Below are 13,951 nucleotides of genomic sequence, written 5' to 3'. Positions count from 1 at the left end.
TAGGGTTAGGGTTAGTGTGCAAAGAGCTACAACATGGCTTTAATTAAAATCTTGGATACAAAGTAATAAGACATTAATTTCTATATCTATTTAATTTTTTTCCTCTTTACGTTTATTCAATTATTTGTAAGAGATCCAGCAAATAGATACTGAGATCTTATCACCATGGAAACGAGTGCAAAGAGCTACAACATGGCTTTTTATAAAAGTCATACATCCAGAATTATGTGATGTTAATGTTCAATGTCCGTCTTATTTTTCCTCTTTACATTTATTGAATCATTTGTAAGCGATTTAGCAAATGAATACTGGAATCTAATCGCCATGGAAACGAGTGCGACTGCTGTAACCACACCCCTTCGCTGACGTCATCGCGTCGGGCGGTGTACTTCCTGGTTACTTTGCACTGCACTGCATGTTGTGGTAGTGCTGTTAATTGATTTCTTTGAGGGTATGGTACCTTTTCTTCTGCGACAACACTGGATCGGCCGGCTTCGTCTTGCGCTCACTCTCTTCGGACTTCCGTATACCTTCTGCACTTCCAGAGTGAGGTACGTTATAGAACCTAACGTTGAATATAATGATTTAACTGGAAGTCACGTTAAAGAACGGTTTCGGGTTTAAACTAGTGCTGTTATCGAGTGGACATAGTTATGGGCTGTAGTAGGCATTTCTGTCAAAGCATGTAATTGCTGACATTACTAGCAGAGCCAGGCGATATGACCGAGGCCAGTATTTAGACATAACCATTAGCTAGCTGTTGATATCAATGCACTTATCAATGTGGCTTACGAGCAGAATATAGTTTATATGTTACACTTTATTTCTGTTTCACATCATGTCAACATAAAATATCATGTCAAACAAAATTCAACATAATCATCATAATCATTCAGAATTAAAGTCAACTGGTATTCATTCAGTCAACAGATGTGTATTGCAGTGTAAGAACATGCTGGTGACATGTGTTTTAGTGCCAAGCAGTCAAGTGTCTGCTTTTCTTCCTGAACATGTGTTGTCACTGAGTGACAGAAGATGCAGAACTAGGAGGTCAAGGAGTCCACGCTGCTGCAAGGAAGGCAGAGCAGCGCTAACTTACTGGATTTCCATGTCTCACATTTCTTACCTGGCAGGCCCGGCGTCGCCTGCTCAGCATCCCATCTTTTTAGTCAAACCATCAGATCCATCAGTATCGGTTGCTGTAACCTTCATGCGACGATGCCATCCTCTGCGGCTCCTCATGTCAAGTCCAGATGCCCTCAGTATCCAGGTTCCAAAATCAAGCGCTTCGCCGTGCCTGATGACAAGGTGGACTGGAGTCAGAACTGGCCGCAGTATAGCCCGGTCAGCTACACAGACGAGTCAGTGTTAAAGAACCCAGTGTGGGCGGATCCTGAAATTGGGTGAGCAACACTTGCCTGTTTTAAAGTGCATCAAGTCAGTCAAAGTGGACATGAGGCATTATACTGTTAAACATGCTGCTGAAGTATATTCTTACCAATTTTGATGGCCTTTGCTTGCTTTGCAGCTCTTCCTCTCCAAAGTTCAACACTGTGGATAGTGGAGTGGACAGGACGAGCTTTGAGGGCCCTTACAAATTGGAAAAGGGGAAGCCGCTGTAAGTAAATGGGCACTGAGAGAAATGGTTGCAAGCAAACACTTTCTTATTGTTGCTCTCACATATAGCATTAGCTACAAAGTACTGTTGTCCGGGATGATCGCAAAAAGGATCTGTTGTATTAGCGTCCCTTTCATATTACAACCCTTTAATATTACAAGTGTGGGGAGGATGTAGCTCAGGAGGTCGAGCCAGTAATTGGGAGGTCACTGGTTTGAATCCCCAGATCCCCCAGCTAAATGTTCAGTATCCTTGAGCAAGATACTGACCTCCAAATTGCTCCAGATGAGCAGTTCGCATCTTGCACCTCTGCCATCAGTGTGTACATGGGTGAATGTGATGTGTTGTAAAGTGCTTAGAGTGGTCTGCAGACGGAGTGCGAGTAATGCGAGTCCATTTACCATTACAAGGAGTTATTTCATAAAATTCTAAAGCTGCTACTTTATGAAGCATTAATACTAACACACAGTAACATCATGATGACTGCACAAACCAGGGCTGTCAGCACAAATGTAAAGCCTGTAATTTGAAGTTTTACAACAGACAACATTTGTTTGTTTATCGATTTTAATTATTTTGGCAAACATATCTTCTTAAAACTGAATCAGATTTCCTTTTACTCGTTTAGAAATCCCTGTGGACGCACAGGGGTGACAGGTCGAGGTTTGCTCGGACGATGGGGACCCAATCACGCAGCAGATCCCATTGTCACCAGGTAGCTCTTTCTTTACATTATGTACCGGTATTATCCAGATACTTGCTAACCACAGATAATTACTCCTCTTATTTACATAAAGAATGAATCCGTGAAAAGTTGTTGTTTTTTTTTTTATAAATGCCTGATGTGTGGCATGGTTTGGCAGATGGAAAGTAGATGCCAAAGGAGCAAAGGTGAATCACTCTGTTTCCAAGCAGCCTATCCTGCAGTTTGTATCTATCAAGAGGAAAGACTGTGGGGAGTGGGCCATCCCTGGGGTTAGTGGCCATATATATATATATTTTTCAATCATTATTGATGAGCACTGTAGTTCTCCTTTGTGTTACTCTGCTACTGTGTGTCATTGTGCCATAGGCTGGCAGCTATTCAATAATATTGATCGACAGCAGCCAAAAAGAAACCACAGACAATGGTTTCGGCTATCTAAGATAATCCTGTCACTTGCTTGTTTTGTAGGGGATGGTAGATCCAGGGGAGCAGGTCTCTCTCACACTGCAGCGGGAGTTCTCTGAGGAGGCAATGAACTCATTGGTAGTCCCGCCGGCAGAGAGAGCAAAGATTCATGAACGCATCACTAAACTTTTCAAATCACCAGGATTTCAGGTCAGCGACTGTCGCCCTTTCACTCGTTTGCTGTCACATTTTAGTCAGCAAATGCCTCTATGAGGAAACTGAGGCTCTGTTCACACCTTGCACTAACATGTATCTCTGGTGATCCAGTCACAATTTGACAGCTCTAAGCACACGAGTTCACACCTGAAATCACAGCTGAAATCACAACCACAAGTGACCACTTGTGATTGGACCTCATTTCCCAGTCTCTACATGCAAATAATCTTGTACATCATTTCTGTTTGCAAGACAAAGTGCTTTGTTGCTTTTAATGACAGGGCGCAGCGGTGACCCTCCTGTGCCTAATCTGCCAAAAAATTAAAAGAAGAATAAGAGAACATTTGCAAAGCTGTCCATTTTTGATCGGCTCACTCAGGAGGGACGATAATGCCAAATGTTAACTGGCTCAATGTGTCTTGGGTGCACTGACACCTGTTGTGGACCTGCTTTTCACTTATAATCAGAACAGCCATGATGGATGTTAATATCAGGGCCCAAACTATCTTTTTTTCACCTTCAGGTTTTCAAAGGCTACGTGGATGATCCCAGAAACACTGACAATGCTTGGATGGAGACAGTTGCTGTCAACTTCCATGATGAATCAGGTATCAGTAACGTGGAATCATGTCTTTTTTTGTCCCACTTAAAAACTTGCTACAGTTCCATTGTCTCTCTTTGGACAACAACCTGACACGTCTTTGTTGTCACCACAGGCAACAGCGTGAGCGAGCTGCCGCTGCAAGCTGGAGATGACGCAGGACAAGTCCAGTGGGTTGATGTAGACTCGTCCTTCCCGCTCTACGCGAGTCATTCCCATTTCCTGGAGCTGGTCGCCAAAGAGAGGAAAGCGCACTGGTAACCAAGGACGAGGACGATTCATAACAATGAAGGAAACATTGAGAGTGTTACTGCTCTCAGTGTGCTGTGAGTCCTTGTATGTTAAGGACGTACACCTAACCTTATGTAAATTTTCCCTCACTAATTTAAAGATAATTATCAATAGTTATAGAAGTGCACGTCATTAGTTTGACACACATGAATGTCCGCAGTGCAGTTTACAGGAACATTGTGACAAAAGTAGCAGAACTTATAAAATGAATGAAACGAGCAGGTTGAAATCTTGGCTGCAATTTGTGTTTCCCCACTTGGTAGAAACTTAACATGAGCCTGTAAAACGCAAGAAGCTGCTGAGTGCCACCCCACATTATTTCTGTTGGCACGAATTATGCAAATGTATTCACTGTTAACAAGGATCACATTAACACAGCATGATCACGTAAGAACAAACACAATGAGCTGCAATGAACATAGCACGTACTACATTAACTTGAGTGTGAAAAGGGGGGGGGCAATCAAAACGAAACAAAGTGTAGACTCACTTTGATCTTTAGATATGAATGGACAATGAAGGCGTGCTGGAGCTTCCCACACAGCCCAGCAGTGCGCCCAAGCTCAGCTCAGACCGGCTGAAGCTAGAGGACGAACATGTTCTCGAGTGGCAACAGACGGTGGGAAGCAAAGGCCATTTCGCACTCAACAGCCGGGCTTTATGAAACACATCAGTACGTGTCATCTCACTGCCGGGCATCATTTGTGATGAGGCAGGGATGGAGGATTAAATAGCTGGTAAATGACTGAATGGATGATTAAATGACTGTTAGGACTGATGATGCAAACACTTAACACATGGACGCTTCTGTCAGCAACACACAAACAATCTTACATTTGCTTGAGTAAGAGGAAGCTGCACAATCTTGTTTTTCTCTCTTTGAAAAAGCAAGAAGTCTTCTGGCCGAATTAAATGATTTCATGAGATTTGATATCAACATTCTGTATGCCGTATCCACTGGGCACTTCTGGGAAAGGGAGAAGAAGGTTGCTGCTGTAATTGGGTTTATGAAGTGGGAACCTCTTCCAAGAAAAACTTAATTGAATTAGGTCCACAACAGGTTTGGAGGCGCCACAAATCCTATAAGCCACTGCTCAGACCGCAACATCTGCCTGCATGGCATGATATTAAATTCTATAAAGGCATGACACCAGCAGATGTGTGTTAGGAGGTTCTGCTGTTCAACCCTCACCATAAATACAGTCTGTGATTTATTTGGCAAAATCTTAAAAATCTTCACATGATTCACTGTACACTGAGCTCTGGTGGACTCTCAGTTCTGCCAGGCCACTTCCCAGCTCCACTGCAGCATTTACAGTAGGAGCACTTACAGCATTTGTTGTTGCAGGAAGGCTGAGTGTTTTCCATTCAGATTTCCCAACTCCTCCATTATTATGAACAGCATTACACATGAGGCTTTGCTGACAGGATGGTCTGTGTATGCCATGATATGAAAATTAACCCAGAGGAGTCTACTTCCAAAAAAAATTGCACTTAAAGTGTCTGAAACCAAAGTCTCCGATCTTGTGTTTGTTGTTGACTCACTTGAAATTATAAATCACTGAATTCTTGACTTGGTTTGTGCACTTCTTCTCAAAATACATGTGTCTTGAAAATGATTGTACATCATTTCCTTCCTGTGGTGTTTTACATCTGTGTGTTTGTGTGAGCAGAAAAAATTGGTTGGGTTGCATCGCAGCTTCTTCCATCTGCGTATGGATGTGTGTGTGTGTGTGTGTGTGTGGATGGGTGAATGTGGATGTAAAGTCTTGTAAATTGCTCTGAGCACTATATAAAAGTGCTATATAAAAGCAGGTCCACTGACCACTTACTAATTTATAATGGGTGGTCACAAATGTAATTGATGAAAGTCAGTGTGATGTTTTTCTAAGTGGTGTTGAACCTTATAGATGACCTCTTCTTCAACAGTATTATTATTGCAGCTATACATATTTCAGGTCAATTCAGTATATAGCAAATTCTACACTGTATCTGCATAGTGCACATTTGTGATTTGTGTTACCTAAAGGAAAATATGTTGGTCATTAAGACAAGGCCAAAAGAGAAGGTGTCAAGGTGTCCTCACTTATTAATGGTTGTATGTAATTTGGTTAATATAAGCATTAAACTCTGCCAGTACACTTTGTTAACTTATTTGTTTCCAAACTGAGAAACACTATTTCATTCTCACCCCTTCACTTTATCAATATTTCTTAAAAACGTTTCTCTTGTAATTGGAGTTTTCTTATCTGCCTCAGACAGCTTTTTTCAGTAAGGGGCAAAAAACATTAATATTGTGCCTTTAGGCTTTATAAACTGTCCATCTATACAAAAAAAATTCGAAAAATTAGAATTGAGTGGCTCGTTTCTGAAGGAAAATGGGTGTCATGTCCATGTTTGACACGCACGATTCAACGGTAGAACTACATTACCCAAAAGCCTGTGCGTTAAAAGCCGCCCTGGCTGACGACGTGGCCGAGGTGCTTCAACGGACCGGGGTGATTCAAACAAGGCAAACCGGCTTTGTTCAGTGCAAGTTCAGGGAGTCGTGAAATTCAGATGCCCGGGCGAGTCTCTGCAGAGGTTTGATATCGTCACTGTGCAACAATGTCTGGGAAAATCAAGAACAGAAGTGCCGCGAACGCAGATTCGATTACCGGCGGCGTGTCCTGCGATGAGCGCATCTTGCGGGACTGTCATCAACTGTACACGGATCCGGATAGCGGTGAGTTGGCTGACCTGTCATCTGCTGGATGGCCTCGCCTGGGAATCGCTCCAGCATTCACTTAACTGATAAAACGGTTAAGCTTAGCACATTGTTTGCTGACTGAGGATCAGCTAGCTAACTTAGTGAGTTACGGGATGTTAGCTCTGATGCAGGCGGCTAACCGTTAGCTAGCTGATGTTGATAGGCAAGGATTTAAATTGTAGTTCGGCTGACGTCGCACTAACCTGCGTTTGTGCTAGTTAAATTAGCCACGCACGGTTGTAGCGGCCTTGACTTAAGTTAGTAAGTCATTCTGAGGGAGGTACGTTTTATAATGTTTGTGTAATGTTGTTCTGAATGTAACTTAGTGAGCTGTGGTACCGTCCAGTTCAGGTCAGCTCACATGACACAGGTCAGCCAGGAGTGTCGCTGGGATTTCCAGGTCCCTATAAAATGGTACATCATTTCTTAAAATGCCATCAATGCTTTTCCAAAATGATATAATAGAAATACCTCTACTGATATGTTTGTGGCCCTGCTCCTGCTCACTCATTTAGTGGTCTTGTTATTGACTGTTTGACTGAGTCCAACAGGTGCAACCCTAGGACCATGGTGGCTCAGTTTGATGGCTGCATCCTTCAAAGCCGGCGCACCAGTATTTAAAAATGGTTGTCAGTGATTGTTCTGATTGTATTCTTGGTTTTGTTCAGGACTGATCTCAGTAGCTGAATCTGTTGGTCTGAAACTGCTGCCGCCGAGGAAGAAGATCACCGTGTTCCTGATGGGCAACCACTCTGCTGGGAAAAGCTCCTTCATCAACTGGTAAACATATTTGTCCAAGAGAACTTCGCAGAGAGCAAGTTCGTCCACCCAAAAATCAAACAATTCAACAACTGAGTGAAACAGTGATACTAAGGAACTAGAAATTGGCATGCAACAGACAAGACATATAAGAGGTCTGCTTACTGCACCTAGACTAGCCTAAACTTGTAAATCTTAATTTGCATCTGTAGCATTCTGTCCCAGCCCTCCTTGGCACAGCTTTATATGCAATTTATTGGAACGTTAACTGATAAATGCAATCCATTATGCATGAGTGCAGCAAAGATTTTACTGTCCTCGTTCTGCATCAGTCTATTGATTTTACTGAACATGGTTTGAATTGATCTTGTCTGGACACTAAAGTATCTGCGTTTAGTTCCTTTTTGTTATGCTTTGTTTTGTCAGGTATGTGGAGGAGCACATCCAGCGCACCGGAGTGGCTATTGAGACCCAAGGCTTCAGCTTTGTTACAAGTGGGCGCAAGAGAGAATCTCTCACAGTGAGTGCAACAATGCGTTTATTGTAGAACATGTGAATATTTGGTCCAGAAAAGTTTAACAATGTGAATTTCAAACTGTATTCCTCATCTTGCAAGCAAGGTTGACCATTTTCAAAGATTCAGTGTCTGTTTCCCTTTTTAGTCTTTCCTATAATTTATTGTAACTTAAATGAATTCCTCTCTAGTGCTTTCTATAAGATTCTGAAACGTGGTTCACAAATTGACTGACCTTTATTTTGTCTTCCTTTTTTAGGGAAATGCAACCCTCCATCTATATCCACACTTCAAGCCTCTGCAGGAGTTCAAAGGTGAGATTTCAGCTCGAATCACAATCCCTCCCTGTTTTAGAGTCTCGCCACAATGATGCACTTTGTCTCCCCCCAGGCTGCCGCCTCACTGATCCATTCCCAAATTCCAAGCAGAGCATTTTGCATTGTTGCTGTTCGTCCATTTGACAAATAATTGAGTTTTGTTTGTCTGTAGCCGGCTGAGGATGCAGCATCGACACAGATCGATCAGTGTGGCAGCATCCTCACACATCCTGTCCTTTTGAAATCACTGATGCAGCCATGACCTCCACAGTCACTAGAACTGTGGAAAATAAACAGGGATGTTTATAACGTGTTATTCAAACAATCATTCAGGTTATTGTGCTGCCCACTAGATTGATTTATTCTAAAGTGTACAGCCAACAACAAGGCTTCAGTGTAATGTCTCATCAGTATCAAACATCTGTACTTGGTGTATCAACATCTGCAGTCCTTCCTGTTTTTCACCACAGTTGTGACCTTTTGAAATTGATTTCTAGGTGTTTCTGAGTACTTGAGCACAGAGATCTGCACATCTAGACAGAAACGCTTCAGCCTGGTGACATTTGTGGATTCGCCGGGGTTGGTGGACGGCGATATGAAGTATCCCTTTGATGTGGATGAAGTTATTCTGTGGCTCGGTGGGTTGCTTTCACCTGACAGTGTCTGTCAGAAATGCTCAATAGCTGGGAAACAAAACTGAAAACGGAGCTATTCTTGAAACATTATGGAGAGTAGAGCTATTTTGGAAATCTAGAACTGAAACAACCTTTCTTCATAAACATTTTATTTAATTATGTGTCACCCTGACCAGAGTGTTCTGTCACACATGCCGCTGGTGAGCTTTTTCCAGATCAACCGCTGGTCTCAACACTTTTTATGATGAAACTGTGAATTGATACTAAATTCTGTGTCTAAAATAGATAAACAAGAACTATTATGTGAAATTTAATACAATAAGCAATAGACATTTTGTGGAAAATAATGGTTGCTCCTACTGTTACTCTCAGGTGATCTCTGTGACCTGATCCTGGTCTTCTTTGACCCCATGGGTCAGGCTCTCTGCAAGCGCACCCTCAACATTGTGGAAAGCCTGAATGAGAAACACGGGGACAGACTGCGTTTTTACTTGAGCAAGGCTGACGAGGCCGGGGGAGAGTCCGACAGACAGGTATGAACAGCAGCAGCAGCTCAGTTTAAAAGTTTGTGCTTTGAGAATGTCACCACTCTTCAGTGTTTGGGTTGTACAAAGCTGTTGTCTAGTGTCTTTGCTGATGCAGGTTGGGAAGTGTGTACAAGTACAGAACACACAAGTCAATGGACAGGAGGAAGCGACCACTGTACCTGCTCCTTCTTCCTGATTTAATTCTTTGTCTTTCTGTGCTTGGCTGTCTCAGAGAGTAATGATGCAGATCGTTCAGGAGCTCTGCAAGCGACCAGGACTCAACAAATGTGGTTTTGACATGCCCACCATCTACATTCCTAATCCAAATAAGGTAAGGGTTGTACTCTCAGTGAGTTCCAGGTGATTTTCCGTACCTTTGCCCCCTTAACCTATTCATTACTTAGAATTTTATCTTCTGCCTGTGTTCCTCTCAGCCAAGTCGCTGCGTCAACCAGATTGAGGAGGTGTGTCGCACCATTGAGAAAACTATTAACCAAACAGTCCAGAATACACTCAACTCCCTGGAGAAGGACTGTGAGCTCATCAGCGAGGCCATCACTGATACGCTCATAAATGACAGGTAACTCACAGACTGCAAAAACTGCTGCTATATAGGCTACATGCTAAAGACTGTTTCATTGATAGCTAGTCATTGTAAGCAGAGATTTCTGACTAGTGGGACACACAGTAGCCTTCAGAGAATAACCCTGACCTTTACTCTCCACAGGCAGACCAGTTCTGGAAACCGACGGGCGCGCTGTAAGAGCTGCTTCCTGACTCTGCTGGGCTTCACCGTCCCCATGGCTCTGATGGCATTGCTGGTACTAGGCGCTCTGTCCAAAGAGCTGCTGGAAATGGCTCTGGGCCCTGAAGGCAGAGAAACACTCTCACTTTACATGGTGAGTGACCGTTCACAGATGTGATGTTTATTGTTGCATAGGCAATTTGTGAAGACGTTTTATTTAACTTCTCTTTTTATGCACAGACTCCCGTAGTGAAAGTGTTCGACTCGCTCTCCATGGAGCAGAAGATGTACGGCGGTGTTGGAATGGTCCTTCTCTCCTTCTTCCTGCTCATCGTCGCGCGTTTTGCCTTCAGGTACGAGAGTGAGAGCTCAGGACTTTCACGCCTTTTAGTCTGATTTGTATTACTTAATGTCAACTCTTAGTCTTAATTTCCCCTTTTTCAATTTAATTTACTGCTTCTTTAAATTGTAGCATGACACTTTAATTTTCCCTTGGGTAATTAACATAATCTATGTTAATCTATCTTAATTTGCTGCATGTGATTTTTTTTTTTTTAAATTTGATTTTTTTTTAGGTTTCATTCACATTTTTTTTTAACGTCAGCTTGTATGTTCATAATAAATCTTATCAGGTTCGTTGAGGTGTTTCCATTCATTTCTTTGCAGGACTAAACCAACTCTGTCGGGCAAACAGAAAAGACAACTGCAGGAGAAGCTTGAGTACATTCAGGAGGTGGTCAAGACCAAAAAGGTATTATTGCTGTATAGCAACGCTTAATATGTATCTCAGATTCACTTCATAAATGCTCTATATTGCAAAAAAATTGTATGAATGTTTTGATACTTGAGATTTGTGATAGATAATGATTAGTAATGTGGTTATAATGACTTGGTAAAGGCAAGTTCTTTAACAAGAAGTTAAGATCAGTCATTGAAATGAGGATAAGACAACACTCATGCTGTATATAAAACAATATCCAAAATCTAAGACGATATCTGGCCTCATATATCAGAATAATGGTCCAATATCGATATATTGCCCAGCCTTAGTACTGCCAAAAAAAGCGCTATTATTTGGCAGTGTTTTAACTGTTTTATTCCTTCCCTCTAGAAAAAGCTATATGAAGAATACCTTCGCCAGAGTGTCAGCGATCATGACATGGACTTGTAAAGAAGGACGGAGATGTGCCCACACTGATGTAGGACCTTATGTAATGGAAGTATCGCCACGGTTTCAAATCTGCCATCGTGAGACTCGGACCAATCACTGCGGATGTAAAGATGTTAAAGCACTTCCTGCTCTCCTAGAAACTCATCCAAGTTCTGGTGCTTTGGATGCCGTTAAGTCAGTTTACCTGTTAGATGATGTTACCTCTGTAAGCATTCTTAAACAACACTGCCTGCAGATAAAGTAGGGTTACATAAATGGCAAATTATCTTTTTTTGTTACTGATCACTTGTTTGTTGTTGTGAGCATTTATAAACATGCACTCTGTGCCTCTCCTCCACTCAAAGGATTTCAGGCTTATACCACTTTAAGATATTTAAGAATTTTTCAAACTATTTATAATATTTCTTTATCAGAGAAACTGTATTTTGGTTAAACGGATTAGAGCACTGTTTGACATGAGTCACTTTGTATGAGTTACTGTTTTTGAAGACTTTCACCAGCATTTTATACAGTACTTTGAAGGGTTGCTATCATGAAGTCACCACTTTTTAGTATTATATCAGGAATGTCTGTGGTATTAGCTAATATGTAGAGTATTCAGTTATCAGCACAACTCCTGGTGTCGAAGTAAATGAAGATTGTGAGCCAGCAATCGAACATTTTATCATGGACCAGTATGACTTTTTGTATTTTCTTCTTCTACATTGTGACCATGTTTTTAAGTACAACTGAATTAAATAAAAAAATAATGTCGAGTATTAGAGGTGTTGATCCTTTTTCTTGAGTTTAAGGTTGGAACTTCAGATCTTACCCTTTCAAAATTGCTCATGAACTCTTGATTTCCCCTTTAAATGAAGTCAAGACATGGTGACCTGCCTTTGTATGACTGTCAAGCATGCTGCATCTCCCCATATCTTCTCTGCTTCAGACTTGTTCTTGCCGCACCCTGTTTGACTGTAAATAGACTAAGCAGGGGCACTGATGCATGAATTCCAAGATATCAGATTTCTAAAAGAAGTGATGAAAAATCGAAGAGAGGCATGTAAGAGTATGAGGGCTGGGAAGACGAGTCGAGTCACTGCTATTAATAGATCCACAGTTTTTGGCCATAGATGCAAGGACTCTGCTGTGATCCCAGATTGATAACTAAAAAAGCTTGTGCCTTCACCATTTCAAGTGGCTTACATGGATCTGGCAGTCTTTAATGAAAACCAAACACAGGAAACTATAAACATTGTGGAGTTACGCCTTTGTTACGCAGAGGAAGCAGGTGCAGAAAGAATGAAATGCAAAGCTGCTGCTAGTAGAAACAGTTTCCTCGTTTCAAGGGTAATATTTAGCTTGGATTTTGACATCTCTGATAATAATATAACTTTTTATTTATTAACCAGAGTCTTTCTCTTAAACTAGGAAGATACAGCTTTGGGGTAGAGATTTGAATTGATTTTCATGACTGAATAAATAGAATAAAAGACTGAAATATATTGAATAAATGTTTCTGATGTAAATTTGACTTTTCTGAATTTCTTTTCCAAAACCACAAAGTGCACCTTTAAATTGTTGACAATAGTTTGGAATGACTGTATCATGCACGTGAAGTCCATAGTCGCTTCAGCTTCATAATCCCTCAGCTTCCTCTGTGCAGTGCAACAGAGGACCTCACATCATATCAGCACATTGTATGAAAAGTGACCTGCTTGCCACAGAGGAGACATTAGACTGCGAAACGTGACAGCCAGAGCTGATAACACTCCAGGCCAAAGCCCATTTTGCACTTTGCACTTGCAGATAGCACTCTGAGAAGGACACACTTCAACAAACACATTTCTGTGATGAGTTTAATTTGGATGGATAGAGGAATAGGACACAGCAGCATCTTTCAAGAGGCCAAGTGACACCATTTATGACCAGCAGGTCCCTCGTCCTGCACGGAACAAAAATACAAGCTGTGCAGAGACAATTACAGCCTGTTAAAAAAAAAAAAAAAAGTTGATCCTCATTACAACCTTCAACATAAAAAAGTCATGACTGAATGTTCTGCTAACCTTCACAGTCTTGTGACCCAGCAATGCTGACTGTACAACTCAAATTTTCACTTCAAAAAACAAAAACCTAAAAAGTGGATTTAGAAAAAGGAGATGTAATTTGTTGCATTTATTTTGAAAAAAATCTTTTCTCTAGATTCCAGATAGGCAACAGGGTTGAGCACTTCCACAGCTTCAGTGTCATGTTTTCTTTTTTTTTTTTTCTGGGAAAAAATTTAAATATCCAAAACATAATTTAACAATACCAGTCCTCCTCCAGCAGAGGGTATCAGTATTTAGAGACAAAAAGGGCTGCTTTTCAACACCTCGCTATTACTCTCATTATGATATGCTGAAGATAATTGAAAACATTTAAATTTATCATGCGCTAACATTTTGTTATCCTCTCTGTCATCAGAAAATGATGATACCTGTGATGATCTGATGCAGCTGTCAGACTTTCTTGGAGAGTTAAAGGACCTGTTAAAAATATCTGATCTAATTTGAATGGGAAGAGGAACATCAGTCCTTCCTGCATCCCGATGCAATTAAGAATATGTTCAATAATACATATTATACATTATTTTGTGTAAGGCAACAAAGACTGTGGCTCTAAATGTGGTTCAGTGACCCCCAGTGGTCACCGCACAGTGGACATGGCCGCATAGTTGAT

At 41.4% G+C, this 13,951-nt stretch overlaps 2 protein-coding genes across 3 annotated transcripts; both read left to right on the top strand.

Moving 5' to 3' along the window:
* The first annotated feature begins 290 nt into the window (after positions 1 to 290).
* On the top strand, positions 291 to 5,410 carry nudt9 (nudix (nucleoside diphosphate linked moiety X)-type motif 9). Of its 2 annotated transcripts, none has more exons than XM_037089838.1 (8): positions 291 to 551; positions 1,134 to 1,403; positions 1,529 to 1,618; positions 2,247 to 2,333; positions 2,482 to 2,593; positions 2,793 to 2,939; positions 3,469 to 3,553; positions 3,662 to 5,410. In XM_037089838.1, the coding sequence occupies exons 1-8, from the start codon at positions 454 to 456 to the stop codon at positions 3,805 to 3,807; spliced, it is 1,035 nt and encodes a 344-aa protein (XP_036945733.1). In that variant the 5' UTR covers positions 291 to 453; the 3' UTR covers positions 3,808 to 5,410. The 2 variants fall into 2 exon arrangements, with proteins under 2 accessions (XP_036945733.1, XP_036945734.1); XM_037089839.1 differs by having other exon boundaries at positions 394 to 551; positions 1,033 to 1,403.
* An 865-nt stretch (positions 5,411 to 6,275) lies between these two features.
* Positions 6,276 to 12,015, top strand: si:ch211-11k18.4. Its single transcript, XM_037089835.1, has 12 exons — positions 6,276 to 6,562; positions 7,255 to 7,366; positions 7,772 to 7,865; positions 8,119 to 8,173; positions 8,674 to 8,814; positions 9,184 to 9,344; positions 9,571 to 9,669; positions 9,773 to 9,918; positions 10,066 to 10,237; positions 10,324 to 10,436; positions 10,750 to 10,834; positions 11,195 to 12,015. Exons 1-12 carry the CDS (start codon positions 6,445 to 6,447, stop codon positions 11,252 to 11,254), a joined length of 1,356 nt encoding a protein of 451 aa, XP_036945730.1. The 5' UTR covers positions 6,276 to 6,444; the 3' UTR covers positions 11,255 to 12,015.
* Positions 12,016 to 13,951: the final 1,936 nt, after the last annotated feature.

The sequence above is a fragment of the Acanthopagrus latus genome, chromosome 23 (assembly GCF_904848185.1).
Source record: "Acanthopagrus latus isolate v.2019 chromosome 23, fAcaLat1.1, whole genome shotgun sequence".
NCBI lineage: Eukaryota > Metazoa > Chordata > Actinopteri > Spariformes > Sparidae > Acanthopagrus > Acanthopagrus latus.
The sequence above is the reverse complement of the archived record's forward strand: the minus strand, read 5'-3'. Positions and strand labels throughout refer to the sequence as shown.